The sequence below is a fragment of the Acomys minous genome, assembly GCF_964271855.1.
Source record: "Acomys minous genome assembly, chromosome: 14".
Classification (NCBI taxonomy): Eukaryota; Metazoa; Chordata; class Mammalia; order Rodentia; family Muridae; genus Acomys; species Acomys minous.
In genome coordinates this window covers 34,238,271-34,254,147 of record NC_140496.1, presented here as the reverse complement: position 1 = coordinate 34,254,147, position 15,877 = coordinate 34,238,271, and the positions used below count along the sequence as shown (strand labels likewise).

At 41.7% G+C, this 15,877-nt stretch overlaps 1 protein-coding gene across 1 annotated transcript; it reads right to left on the bottom strand.

Annotated features, from left to right (window-relative positions):
* Positions 1 to 755: 755 nt before the first annotated feature.
* On the bottom strand, positions 756 to 15,477 carry LOC311583830 (uncharacterized protein). Its single transcript, XM_084757747.1, has 4 exons — positions 15,357 to 15,477; positions 4,637 to 4,763; positions 4,365 to 4,425; positions 756 to 3,216 (listed from the first exon to the last, which is right to left on the bottom strand). The coding sequence occupies exons 1-4, from the start codon at positions 15,432 to 15,434 to the stop codon at positions 1,584 to 1,586; spliced, it is 1,899 nt and encodes a 632-aa protein (XP_084613873.1). The 5' UTR covers positions 15,435 to 15,477; the 3' UTR covers positions 756 to 1,583.
* Positions 15,478 to 15,877: the final 400 nt, after the last annotated feature.

Sequence of the window (15,877 nt, the reverse complement as noted above, 5' to 3'; positions counted from 1 at the left end):
GGAGACTATTTTTTTTTACTACACAGAACCTGAATTTGAAACTAAATTAAACATATAAATGTACATGAAAGCTAATGGCAAAGCAATTGGGAGCTGAATGCAAGATTCAATCTAAATGAATATAGAAATATGATGAAAAGATGTAATTTTAAATACAGTTAATGCAAAAATATCAAATGCATCATTACTGGAGAAAGAGGTGTATGATCTTATTGCCTGCATTAAGACAGACAGAAGCAGGGCTGGAGAAATGGCTCAGTGGTTAAGAGCACCGCCTGCTCTTCCAAAGGTTCTGAGTTCAATTCCCAGCAACCACATGGTGGCTCACAACCATCTATAATGTAATCTGATGCCCTCTTCTGGCCTGCAGGTGTACATGCAGACAGAGCATTGTATACATAAAAATAAATAAATAAAATCTTAAAAAGAAAAAAGCGCCGGGCGTGGTGGTGCACGCCTTTAATCCCAGCACTTGGGAGGCAGACGCAGGCGGATCACTGTGAGTTTCAGGCCAGCCTGGTCTACAAAGTGAGTCCAGGATGGCCAAGGCTACACAGAGAAACCCTGTCTCGAAAAACCAAAACCAAAAAAATAATAAAATAAAATAAAAGAGACAGACAGAAGCAGTTCCAGAGCTAATGATGAACTCACTATTTACAGAAGGATGGCAACAACATTCACACCATGTGATCTTGCTGACTGCCGACTGCAAGCTCTTGGCTAGAAGCAACAGAGAAAATGCACCAACATGTTACTTTAGAAAATAAAGGGTCACTTTAATAAAGTAATTCTGCCAGAGGAAATAAAGCCCTGAGTGTAAACATGTGAGCTCTACAACACCAAATCCCAACCAATCCATTCATAGTACTAAATATACAAAGTCAGCATGGTCTTTTTAACACAGTACTGTTTATAATAGTTCAAACACAATCATAACCATGCACAATTTCAAATATATAACAAATATTTTTATTTTGAGACACAGGGTATTTGTTTATGAATTATAAGACCTATATACAATGAAAGTCATACCTACACAATCAAGTATTTTAATATGCTTCTTAAATGCAGTGACCTTATTCAGACTTTTCTGAATTGGCCACATCAGTTTTCAAAATGTAATTGGAAACTATTATGATGTGCAATGTCATTACGATATTGGATACGTTCACAGGATTTGCTTCCAGTGTGTGTTCTCTCATGCCTTTGAAAATCACTGTGACATAAAAGGCTTTAGCACATTGCTTACATTCATGGAGTTTCTCTCCAGTGTGTGCTCTTTTATGTACGTGGAGACTATGAGATATGCAAAGGATTTACAACACTGCTTATATTAATACGGCTTCGCTCCACTGTGTATTCCTTTATGTATTTGGAAATTACTGTATTGTGCAAAAGCTTTACCACATTGCTTACATTCATAGTGTTTCTCTCTAGTACATGTTTTTTTATGCCTTTGAAGATCACGGTGCTGTGCAAAGGCTTTACCACATTGTTTACATTCATATGGTTTTCTTCCAGTGTGTTCTTTCATGATTTTGAAGATAACTCTACTGTGCAAAGGCTTTAGCACATTGCTTACATTAATAGGGTTTCTCTGCAGTATGTGTTCTTTCATGATATTTAAGATGACTGTGTTGGGCAAAGGCTTTACCACATTCCTTACATTCATAGGGTTTCTCTCCAGTGTGTGTTCTTTTATGTATGTGAAGACTATAGTGATGTGCAAAGGCTTTACCACATTGCTTACATTCATAGGGTTTCTCTCCACTATGTGTTCTTTCATGACTTTGAAGACTGCTGTGCTGTGCAAAGGCTTTACCACACTGCTTACATTCATATGGTTTCTCCCCAGTATGTGTTCTTTCATGATTTTTAAGATGACTGTGTTGGGCAAAGGCTTTACCACATTCCTTACATTCATAGGGTTTCTCTCCAGTATGCATTCTTTCATGAGTTTGAAGATTCATGTGATGTCTAAAGGCTTTATCACACTGCTTACATTCATAGGGTTTCTCTCCACTGTGTGTTCTTTTATGTTTTTGGAGATTACTGAGACATGCAAAGGCTTTACCACATTGCTTACATTCATAGGGTTTCTCTCCACTATGTGTTCTTTCATGACTTTGAAGATTAATGTGCTGTGCAAAGGCTTTACCACATTGCTTACATTCATATGGTTTCTCCCCAGTATGTGTTCTTTCATGATTTTTAAGATGACTGTGTTGGGCAAAGGCTTTACCACATTCCTTACATTCATAGGGTTTCTCTCCAGTATGCATTCTTTCATGAGTTTGAAGATTCATGTGATGTCTAAAGGCTATATCACACTGCTTACATTCATAGGGTTTCTCTCCACTGTGTGTTCTTTTATGTTTTTGAAGACTACTCTGATGTGCAAAGGCTTTACCACATTGCTTACATTCATAGGGTTTCTCTCCAGTATGTGTTCTTTCATGATTTTTAAGATTAATATGTTGGGCAAAGGCTTTACCACATTGCTTACATTCGTAGGGTTTCTCTCCACTATGTGTTCTTTCATGACTTTGAAGTTTATTGTGCTGTGCAAAGGCTTTACCACATTGCTTACATTCATAGGGTTTCTCTCCGTGGTGTGTTCTTTCATGAGTTTGAAGATAAGTGTACTGTACAAAGGCTTTACCACATTGCTTACATTCATAGGGTTTCTCTGCAGTATGTGTTCTTTCATGCTTTTTAAGATGACTGTGTTGGGCCAAGGCTTTACCACATTGCTTACATTCATAGGGTTTTCCTCCAGTATGCGTTCTTTCATGAGTTTGAAGATTACTGTGATATGCAAAGGCTTTACCACACTGCTTACACTCATAGGGTTTTTCTCCAGTATGTGCTCTTTTATGTACTTGGAGATTACTGTGTTGTGAAAAGGATTTACCACATTGGTTACATTCATAGGGTTTCTCTGCAGTGTGTGTTCTTTTATGCATGTGAAGACTATAGTGCTGTCTAAAGGCTTTACCACATTGCTTACATTCATAGGGTTTCTCTCCAGTGTGTGTTCTTTTATGCTTTTGGAGACTATTTTGACATGTAAAGGATTTATCACACTGGGTACATTCATACAGTTTCTCTCCAGGATCAACTCTTTCAAGTCTTTGAGGATGACTGTGATATTCAAAGGCTTTAGCAAATACAGGATATTCGAAGGGTTTTTCTCCCATTTGATTTCCCTCGTTCCTGCAAAGATAATTGGCACATGTGAAAACGTGTCACTTTCATTACACTTATGAATCGTTTTATCTGTATGAATTAATTTTACACTTTGGTCTAATGATAAAAAAAAATCAGACCTTATCACTTTGTTTACATTTATGGTGCTCTTCTGTTTTGGGGGTTGTTTTGAGACTTTGAAGATAACTGTGATGGCCAGAGCATTTATTACATGGTTCATGTTTGTAGCATCCTTTTTCTATAGGTTTTCATATACTTAAAGAAAACAAGAAGAACTCAGAGCTTTCCCACATTGATTCCATTCATAAAATTCCCTAAGGTGTGAGTCATACAGTTACAAGGTGAACCAGAACAAAAAGAATCTCCACATTCCTAGTACTCATAGGGATTTGCTGCATCGTGAGTCTCTGGATGGTTCCAATGAAGTTGGAAAACCAGTGAACTGAAAACTTGCATCACATTCAGAAAGTCTACTCAAAAGTGGGGACTACTACATAGCTTCTGGTTGTTCTGGGACACAGAGGTACGGTGCTTCCTTTATTATTGCTTTGCTCACATGGCCTGTATCCATTGTGACATAAGATATAGCTATTAAAAGAAGAATAACAAGAGAAAGGGCTCCACATTGCAGTCACACACTTTGATGTTTGTTCCTCATAGACATGTGGTGTAAGGATTAAGGTTTCTCCACAACAACCTTCTTGACTCTCACAAACTGTCCCCTCACTAAACTGCTTTACTCTAGACTATGTGCTTATTAGAAGTTTTGAACATATACTTATCACTTATCCCATAGGTGTACTTTCTGAGCACATTGAGATACATGCTACACGTATAACATGGTATGACACTAAGGGAGCCAGGTGTGGTGGCATACACCTTTAATCCCAGCACTTGGGAGGCAGAGGCAGGCAGAGTGCTGTGAGTTCCAGGCTAGTTTGCTTGGTCTACAAAGTGAGTCTAGGACAGCCAAAGTTACACAGAGAAACCATGTCTTGAAACACCAAAAAAAAAAAAAAAACGTTGAGTGACATGGTTTTATGAGAATGTATTCATCCCCAATACACATAAAGCAGTGCTTTCCTTTAAAATACGCAGAACATGTTAAATTTCCTTGGGAGGCATATTCATATCAGCTTGCACATGAGATTTACCTTTCATATCTCCTAGATCTTTGACACTGTTCTTCAATAGTGTGGTCTCGCCAATTGTATCCTAAAACATAGTACCAGAAAATATATGATATATCTTTGGAAATTAGGTCAAAATTACGATACTCCCTTCAGTGAATCAGACAACCATGCGTGACTTAATCACCTCATCCCTTCTCAGTTTCAATTCAAATTACAAAACAGCATCAATACTAAAGAAACACTTGTCCTGTATTTTAAAAATTGAAAACGAAAAAATTTTGTCACAGTCTTACCTATAGTGGTGAGATTCCAATAGGTCTCCAGCATCACATCTTTGTAGAGATTCTTCTGGGAAGGATCCAGCAAAGCCCACTCTTCCCGAGTGAAGTTTACATGCACATCATCCAAGTTCACTGCACCCTAAAATGTCCCATACATGTGTACAACAGGAAGCATGATAGTGACCACACTGGAAGTGTATAATTCTCTGACATAGAATTCATATAATTCTGGGCTTCGTTCACTTATTTCCTGACACAGAAGCTCTAATGTCCTTACCAAGTCATGTTAGGTGACTTAGGTCACCTAGGAAAATGATTAAGATTCTCCTCTATGATTTCTGAACCTTTTGAATAGGGTATAGCCTTTAAGAGAAATGAAAATTAACAGATAAGGAAACAGAGAAAGAGAGCATGAGAGAGAGAGAGAGAGAGAGAGAGAGAGAGAGAGAGAGAGAGAGAAAGAGAGAGAGAGAGAGAGAGAGGGGGGATTGTGAGAAGCATCAACAGTACTGAAGCCACATCGAAAAACTGTATGAACTATTACTGAAGACAAAAAAGAAAAGGAAAGAAAAGAAAAAAGGACAAGCTGGTTTACTGGATCATCTCTTTAATAAGAGGGCTCAGGAGGCAGAGGCAGGGTCATCTCATTGAGTTGGATGACAGACTGGTCTATGCCATGAGTTCAGGGACACACAAAGGTAGTTATTAAAACCTTGACTCCTCTATAAAAATCAAGGAATGAAACAGAAAGACCCCAGAGGACTTTACTGAAGTTCCTACAAAGAATTACACACTCACTCTAGTTCTGTATTCATCTGACAGATTCCTGAAGTGCCCAGCTTAAACTGTAACACTGATAAGATGGTACTAATAGCAAATGCATGTTACACATAGACAGATTTTTGGGAACCAAGGAAAGAAACTAATTCTCAGTAATCTCATTTTTGTTTCCAGGCTCTACTCATAAGGTTGAGGGGCCTAGAGCATCTCCATGCTGCCCCCATTCTGATGGAAACCTGGCTGCAAGGGTTGGTATTAAATGAGTAACAGGGGCAGGAGAGATGTCTCTGCAGTTCAGAGATCTTGATGATCTTGCAGATAATTAGCTTCAATGGCCAGATGTACATGGCTGCTCACAACTACCCATTATTCCAAGTTCACGAGTTGTAAGGCCAACTACTGACTACTGTGAAGTCCCGGCACACATGGGGTGCACTGTAAACATGTCTTTGATTTATCCCATGTGTGGAATGTGAAACTGTCCTGTGAAGGTGTGCCTCATGTGAGGAAATGTTCTTTGCCATTTGAAAAACATCCTGCATGGACTATGGGAGAGTAAATATAGTCCAAATACGAAAGATCAATCCCTTTTGCATTGCTTTATATTGCCTGTCTGCTCAGAGATGCTCTTGCTTTTAGATGCTCTGAGAGATACAGTCCTGGGAACCCTTCCAGGTTTCCGCTGTTGCCATTGCACTCACATTTGCTGAATGTTGGGTTTGGTGATGAAGGGATCAGCTGGAATCCTGATAGCTAAGAGTGGAACCTCCCTCCAAGGAACTGAGTGTAAGAAGGTGACCTCCATAGTCCCTATCAGCCCTTTTCTCTCCTAATGTGAGTTGCTGCGTTGAAAGGGTGATAGAAGCATTAATGAGCCCCAAATAAAGTAGGCTCTTTAAAAAAGTATTTATTTATTATTATGAATACAATGTTCCGCCTGCATGTACACTTGCAGGACAAAAGAGGGCGTTACCTCACATTACAGATGATTTTGAGCCACCATGTGGTTGCTGGAAATTGAACACGGGAAGTTTGGAAGAGCAGGTGGTGCTCTTAACCACTGAGCCATCCCTCCAGCTCTAAAGCAGGCTTTAAAAAGATCAAAGCCTGCATTGCATAATCATGCTCATAGGCAAAGACTCATATTCATCAAAAAAAAATTCAAGACAAACACAACATGTAGGAAGAATGCCACACACCTGCAATCTAACAACTCAGAAGGCTCAGGGTGTATTAATGTCATGAACACATGCCATCCTGAGAAAGAGAATATATAGTCTCTGCCAAATTTCAATATCCAACATGTGGATGAAGGTCAGGAAACAGCATATGCTTGACAAGTACAAGAACCTACATCCCAGGCACATCAGACACTAACATAACATGAAAAGAAACCAAAAGCCAGCAAAGTTGGCCTACATCTAATCCCAGCACTCTGGAGAGAGTCAGGTGGACCTCTAAGCTGAAGGCCTGCCTGGTCTACGTATACAGAAACTTTGTCTTCAAAAACAACAACAACAAAACCAACATTAGAACAACATTCGGCTAGCAAATTAGCTTAGCACTGAACAGCAATTGCATCTACTCTATTTTATGTCATTTAGGAATAGTCTACAATGGTGAGGGCTTGAGAAGGAAACTGATGAGTTTCAACCACAACACAGTAGACAGGAAGACAGGAAGTGGGTTGAGTCCACAGACACTCAAGTCACATCCCCAATAAGGAATCTAGAGAGGGTCCGACTACAAAAACTTCCATAAGCTCCTCCTAAAAGCCTCATATCACAAACAAGTGTACAAAGACATCATCATCCGTTCTGGGAGTGTTTGTGTTTTTATTCCATCTGACTCGTGTCACCTTGGGCTCATGGTCATCCCATGATGAAAATGCATTTAGTCTAACTTCAATGATCTGAATAGTCTGCAACAGCCTGGACACTGTTCAAATGTCCAAAGTCTCTTCTGACTCTCAAGACAATCTCTTGATGGCCACATCTTGTCAATTCAGAAAACAAGCTATAACTTTCTAATCTTCACTGGCATAGGATAGCCCTTCCCATTCCAAAGAGAGGAATGTGTGCTGAGTGAGGGAAGATAGGACCAAGGCAAGAAACCATGATAGAAGGCAAAGAATAAATTCTCTATCTCTGTCTCAGATACATGCCGCTGCAGTCTCAAAGGGTTTAGATGTCCCTATCCCTGAAACCTGTCACACATCTCTCAGATTGGTTACTTCCACTCCCTACATGCATCTCTCCATGGCTGACTTCTCATAGCTCAGTTAACTCAACATCTTGTGGTCTCCAAATACAAACCAGGCTTTTTTATCCATCTGCCTTCAGGCAATGAACTCTCACAGTCTCCTCACTGGGGCTATGACTCTGGAAATAGACAGCAGGAATAGTGCTGTACTGAAACCACAGAGGAAGAAGCTTCTTCCTTCCAGGAACAGTATAGCATGGGTGAGGGCTCCTGTCAATTGGGCTTCTATATTGGGATGGCTCATACCTTCCTTGGACCACAGTTAAAGCAGGTTTTGTAGGAAGTTCCTTCCTGGGACTAGAAATAACTTGGCCTACCCTTCCCTTAATTCAAGACTTAAGAGGATCAAGTGTCACCCTTAGGGCATCTTCTTAGGCTTCCACTCCAGAGCAAGGGCCTGCCCTGGAATGGTGACCACCTCCTTGAACGTTCCTGCCTCGGTTTCAGCATTGGACTGCATCTGATACTACCTACTGCTCTTCTTTCCCTACAAACCACAGACTTTGTGTTTATTTCTACACCATTTGTTACTTTTTTACATTGTGGTCCTTAATGAGCCACTAGTAAAAATCATCCAAAGAGTCAATAGTCCATCTAGAAAATCAGCTCATTATTTAATTATGCTGCCTTACTCAATTTCTCAAGGCAGGAGAAGATTAAGAAACATTTTGGACCAAAATATCACACAGATGAGTACTGGCTGCAGAACTATGGAGTCTGTTTTCTACTGAAATCCTATGACCTGGACTTCCTTTGTCTGCATTACTCTCAAAACTCCTTATCTTCCACATCCTACAAGAACAGCTGATTAAACTCTGTAAACACATTTCTAAGCTTTTTGCCATTTCAAGTCCTGACGATTTCCATATTCCTCCAAAAGAGAGCATCATCAGGTCTGTCCAGCTGCAACATCACTATTTGTGTACCACTATTTTACTTTTAATAACTTGCTACTCTGCTGCTTTGACTGAATTCTCTAACCTAAACCAACTCCGGTAACAAACGAGTTTTTGGATGGTTCTTTCGAATCACAGCCCATTTTTTTCGGGAGCTTAGGATACAAACTCATGTAAAAAGAAATGTAGTAGGGCTGGAGAGATGGCTAGAGTTTAAGACCACTGACTGTTTTTCCTTCCAGAAGTCCAGAGTTCAATTCCCAGATACCACATGGTGGCTCAGAGCCATCTATAATGTGATCTGACGCCCTCTTCTGGTCTGCAGGTGTACATGCAGGTAGAGCACTGTATGAATAATTAATTAACTATGGGCAAACATGGTGTCCTAGCTTTCTCTCTTGCCTGGCCACTGTCCCATGCTCTGCCAGCTCTCTTATCCAGCCCACGCCCACTTGCTTAGAGACATAGCCATTCTCATCGGAAGAGCCTTGCCACATCAATTGTGTTGGTGAATCAATACAATTGTTGACTGACAGAGCAACCAGCCAGTGTGGTAGGGGCAAGCCCTCAACTGATGACTGTAGATACTACAATGTTCTGAAATGAACCTAATAAGGACACACAGGAATAATATATCAGAAAGTATTTAAAACCTTAAAAAATGTGTTAAACATAGCAATCAACATTGATTATTGCAAAAACTAGCAAATACAGATGTGCCACGAAAAGAGCAAAGGGGAGGTTCTAAGATTAAGAAGAGAAAACTCTTTGTATCACAGAAATTCTTCAACCCAACAAAAACTCAAGGAACTCATAACATATTATAGTAAATCTTCATAAGACAAAGACAGGTGAAGGTGCAAAGGAACATTGATTCCCCAGATGCAATTGTGAGGCTTCCTCCCTCTCTTTGTTAACCGAGGCCAACTATGTTTCCTGAGTCTTACTGCTGAATAAGCTCACCTGAAGAGACCCCATTAAGAGCAGTCAGACTCCATTTTTTGACAAGCAGCTACACTTCCTTGTTAGCACACAGACCTTTACCCTGGTCCGGGAGAATTCCCTGGACAAGAAAAGGCTCACCAAGAACTACTGATTACAAATAACGTTCCTACTCTAGGAAAAGTGTTTGTGCCTTCAGTGCTGGGAAAAGACTCTGTATCGGGTCAGGTTGACCATAAAATATGTTTATGTTCAGCATACTCTGAGGCCTTGTTAATCCACAGACATTCCCCAGCCCCCCGCTCACCAAGACCTAACCCAGGAATTGCATAGAGGAGAGAAGAGAGGTAGATCTGCAGTAGGGAGAACTGAGCAGGAAGTTTGCTTAAGGGAAACCAAGCGTTGTTTGAACAACTAGCTAGAGGAACTAGTTGTTGAGATGGTGAGGAATGGAGGAAAAGGAACTACTCAGGCATAAGCGGTAGAAGCTGAAGGTCTTGAAGCCCAGGAGAACTTTTCTTTTGCCTCTCTATCTGTCTCCGTCTCTGTCTCCTTTGTTGTCTGTCTGACTTCACTCTCCTTGCTGCTTCCTTGCTTTGTGTCCTGCTAACTAACTTCTTTCTTGCTGTCACCCATCTACCCATCCCTCTTGCCATTCCCTATCTATCCCCCTCTCTTGCTGTTCCCCATCTCACTCTAGCTTACTCTCTCATGTCTCTTACTTGCTTGCCCTCTCCTTGGGCCAACCCCAGAATTTTATTGAAATGAAGTTCAATTATTTGTTGTTACTAATTACATCATGATTTTCCCATCATTTACAGTCACTAGGGCAATCAAAAATCAACAGAGTGACAAGGAAATATAAAAGTTCTGTAACCTACAACAAAAAATTATTTTAAGGCAATGGGCAGCATCACCTGATCTTTATTTTTTTAAACGATACAGAGGAAAGTCTAATCATACATTTCCCCAGGCTACAGCCAATGTGTTTACAAGGTCATAGCATCATCATACCTTGAGCTAAATATTATTGAAAGAAACACGTGACCTACTTCCAGTCTCAGTCCAACAGCTGTGCTATCCAAGCCTAGACTAACTGCCAAGTGGTCCTCTGTCGTAAAATATCTGTAAAACATGATGATCCAAGACCCTTCTAGGGCTCTCAAAGCATTTTCTAAACAAATGTTTCTACAGGAAACAGTCTCTAGCCAAGTACTGTTATGTCAAGGTATTACATTTCTTTCATGCAGTTTTGCTCACAGTCAGAGCAAAAAACTATCATTGTCTCAAGGCGTTGGGAAGATGCCCTTTCAACATTCTCTACGGGAAAAAGTTTTCCCTGTATGAAGTTGCTAAGGGCTGAAGAATAGAGTGAAAAGAAAAACAGTTTTAGGAGAAATGCCAGATTTCTAAAACAGCTTTACACTTGGACCATACCTGATATTTAGGGACAGTAGTGATCAGCCAGAGATCCTTGGAACTTTGTCAATCAAAGCCTCCACAGTTGTTCTAGATGTCTAGAGATCATGTTGGATTGTTGGAGGCCTCTGGAATTTTGCCAAGAAAAACCTTTATGACCTGTCCTCCTGTCTGTGACACCCAGATATATATGGAACTGTCCCCAGCCACAACCTGGCCAGGACCAGTGAAAGGTCAGTTAGAACTGCTTTGTCTAGTTAGTAAAAGGATCTGGAGTCAGAGCCTACCACCCTGTTCCCTGACAACCTCTGACTGAGCTGATTGTGGTAAATAATTGATCTCTGAGAACATGATGGCTCACTATGAAGACATTGTGCATGGGACTAGGTGGGATGCCTCCAGACCTTCACCACTCTCTGGTACCTGAGACCCAGGACCCAGTCCCTTCTCAGCGTTGCCCCTAGAGATGCATCTCCCCCTTCCATGCTTCCGGTCATCACCACAGACCATCCCCATCTGCCCTTCCCCTCCTACCTCATCTCTTTCCCCGAGCCACTAACTATGGGTGCACACACCCTGCTCAACCACAAGCCCTGATGGACAGAAGACCACGTAGTCTGTCCAAAGATATCCCACTATCTGTTACCACAGACCCAATTCTCACACACTGTACAGAATACCAGGGAAAGCGTCCTCCCCACTTTCTATGTCTCCTAGAGAACACAGACCATACCCAACTGCCTCATCTCTGTGTCCAAGCCCCTATCTGGGCAGGCACATTCCTGATCAACCACATTCCATGCCTGCCCAAAGCCCAGGTGGGCTGTCAACAGACGTACAAACTTATCTCCTCGGCCCAGACCTTGATTTTCTTTCTTTTTTTTTTTTTTTTTTTTTTTTGGTTTTTTCAAGACAGGGTTTCTCTATGTAGCCTTGGCTGTCCTGGACTCACTTTGTAGACCAGGCTAGCCTCAAACTCACAGCGATCTGCCTGCCTCTGTCTCCCAAATGCTGGGATTAAAGGCGTGCACCACCACCACCCGGCCAGATCTTGATTTTCACAATTGCCCCAAGCACTGGACTGGACAACAGCGGCAGCTTCCTCTCCCCCATCCCATCCACACCTCCTGTGGATCCCTAAAGCCATCTCTCCCTGAACTCCTTTTGCCAGCCTCTAAGAACAGCAAGTATTCTCCATGAACACAGCAGCAAAGCAGAACATTAAAAAGTTGAATACTCAGCCAGACACTGTCAGACTATCCAGGGAGCAAACAGAAACCTGGAAACAATACTCCCACATATACAAGACAAACCCAGAAATCAACACCCACACCAATAATCATGTCAAACCCACATACCTAGATACCAGCATAGGAGCATAATCAATAACAGCCAGGAGCTGTGTCTCCAACAAGGACAAGCTATCCTATCACAGAAGGTCCTGAATATCCCAACATAGCTGAAGGCACAAGAAAAAAGCTTCAGGCCAGGCGTGGTGGCTCACGCCTTTAATCCCAGCACTCAGGAGTTAGAGGCAGGTGGATCGCTGTGAGTTCAAGGCCAGCCTGGTCTACAAAGGGAGTCCAGGACAGCCAAGGCTATACAGAGAAACCCTATCTCAAAAAAACCAAAAAAGAAAAAAAGAAAAAAAACCTTCATAGCGGTCCTTCAAGGAAATTAATACATTCCTTGAAGAGATCCAGGAAAACACAATCAAACAACTGGAGAAACACAATAAACCCCTTGAATAAAGCCAAGATACACTAAACAACGCTTGAATGAAGACATAAAACACTCAAAATCTTAAAAAGGAATTAGAAACAATAAAGAAAACTGAAAAATTGGGGAATCCTGGAAATGAAAGTCTTAGGATGACAACGTGAACTACAGTGGCAGGAGACCCTCACAGATTGTATATGAAAGGGAGAATCTTGGGAGTGGATAATTCAATAGAAAAAAATGGATACATCATTAAAAATAAGAGCGGATCCAACCTAAGTTTCCTGGCGCAAAACAACAAGGGACTCTGCCATCTTATCAGAAGACCAAAACTATGACTAATTGCAATAGAGGAAGGGGTAGAATACCACCTCAGAGGTCCAGAAAATATTTTAGCAAATCCATAAAAAGAAAAATTTCCTAACTTAAAGAAGATGTCTCTCAAGGTACAAGAAGCATGCAAAATAACAAATGGATTGGTCCAGAATAGAAAGTCCCCTTGCCACATAATAATAAAAACACTAGACATAGGAAGAATATGAAAAGCTGTAACAGAAAGTAAAACACAACAACCAGGTAACACATACAGGCTGACATATTATAATTGCATCTGTCTCTCAATGCAGACTCTAAAAGCAGAAGGGCTTGGACACATGTGCTGCAGTCTTTAAGAAACTACAGATGACAACCCGGATTACTATACAAGAAAAGTTTCAATCACCATAAATGGATAAAATAAGATATTCTCAGGCCAGGTGGTGGTGGCGCACGTGTTTAATCCTAGCACTCGGTAGACAGAGGCAGACGGATCGCTGTGAGTTCAAGGTCAACCTGGTCTACAAAGTGAGTCCAGGACAGCCAAGGCTACACAGAGAGTCCCTGTCTCGAAAAAACAAACAAACAAAAAAAGATATTCTCTGATAAAGCCAAAATTTAACAATATTTATCTACAAATATAGCTTTACACAGGGTGCTAGAAAGAAAAATCCAACTCAAGGAGGTTAAGTAAACCCATGAAGACACAGGACATAACTAACCTCACATGAGCAAAACCAAAAGAATGGAAGATGTACATACATATAATACGCTTGGGACATACACATATATACACACGCTAACACACCACAACCACCACCAATAACAACAACAAAACACCAGGAATTAATAGGCACTGTTCATTGATATCTGTCAATATCACCACCTCAACTTACCAATAAAAAGACACCGGCTACCAGAATGGATGCTAAAACAGAATCCATCCTTCTACTGCCTACAACAAATACAGTTCAACAGCAAGGACAGACATTACCTCAAGGCAAAGGGCGGCAAAAAGAGATTCTGAGCAAATGGACGTAAGAATCAAGCTACTATAGCCACTTTAATATCTAAAAAATACACTTCAAACAAAAAGTCATTGAGATGGGGAAGGACACTGCATATTCAACAAAGAAAAGTCTACCATGATATCTTTTACATTCTTAACATCTATGCCCCAACACCAGAGCACCCAACATTGTAAAAGAAAGTGCAGCTTAAATCGCCATAGACCTTCATGCACTAATAATGGGGGACTTCATGATCTCACTCTTAACAAGAAACGGGTCCTTTAGGAAAAAACAAAACAAAACAGAGAACTACCCCAGGTAATCGATGTTAAAAGCCAAAACAATCAAATTGATATTTACAGAACATTCCACCCAAACACAAAAGAATATACCCCCTTCTCAGCAATTCAGGCAACTTTCTCCAAAATTGATGATACCCAAACAAAGCTCAAGTCTCAACAGATACAAAGAAGTTGTAGTGACCTTGCAAACTATCAGACCACCCAGGATTAAAGGGGCACACCATCACCAACAGACACAAGAGAAAGCATAGAAACTCATGGAAACTGAACAACTCTCCACAGAATGAAAAAAGGGTGAAGATAGCAGTGTGCAGGGTGTGGTGGTGCATGCCTGCAATTCCAGACTCTGGGGGGCAGAGTCAGGAGGATCTCTGTGAGCTCCAGGCCAGCCTGATCTACAAAGTGAGTCCAGGACAGCCAGCGCTAACCAGAGAAACTCTGTCTCAGAAACAGTAAGGAAAAAGAAAAAAGAAGAAATACAGTGTTAGTAAACAGGCAGCAATGGAGCCACCCCTAGAGGCACTGATGACCATGGGAAAATGGAAAATACAAAGCCGCCCAGGAAGCATGTCTTCTGAAACAATCCACCACCAGCAGGCAGGATTCAGGTCTATTAAACCACGTGGGCACTTTGTGTGCATGCGTGTGCACTTTCTGCACTAGAGCAAGGTAGATTATAGAGGGAATTCCTCCCATTCCCCAAGCCATCTCCTAACCATCTCCAAAGACTGTCTTGGTATTTTCTTCCCATTAAAAAAAAAAAAACAAGGTAAAAACAAAAAACAAAAAAAACAAAACAACAAAAAAAACCCAAACCAACCCTCTAGTGTGGATCTGTCGCATGGCACGATTTCTTTTTCAGCGTACAGTCCTGCTGCATACACGCTAATAAAAAGACTACAGAAAACATTGAAAATGGCTACTCAGTCTATGCAAACTAATGGAATACAATGCGCAGTCCCCATTAAGAGGCCACAGTCTGGTCCAGAGAGTGATAGGACCACACCAGGGAGGACCCGCCACACCAGCAGCTCCCACTGCTCAGCTGCCTGCTCCTCCTGGTTGTGGGCAGTGACCCTGTGCTCACCATGTCTCGGCTTCGGAGCTTGCAGAAGCTCCCCTCACAGCACACAGCAGTTGCCCTCAGCACATCACCCCAAACCATTAAAGCCTGCTCAGCTACACAGTGGAACCTACAGCATGGGACCAGGAATAACTCCCCTCCTTTTCCTGCTGAGAATTCTGCCTCATGGCTCTGATTGGCTAGTGTGTCTTGAGTGACATGAGCAGAAGGGAAGCAGCCCAGGGGGTCCTGGCCCAGGCTTCCAGCCCAGGGCCAGTCCGTTTCCGGATCTGCAGAGCTTTTCATTTCCATAGCGCTTGTGCCTGTCCTCCTATACTCAACCCCTTTGTCTTCTCACCCTGCCCCAGGGAGGACCAGCCACTCCAGCTCCTGCTGCTCAGCTGCCTGCTCCTCCCTAGGTGTGCAGTGACCACGCCTTCAACGCCTTGGGACTTTGGAGCTTGTCTCAGCTCCCTTCAAGGCCCTCAGCAGGCACTTGCCCTTCTTCCTCCTGGAAGCAAGGAAGATACCGTGTATGGCCCATT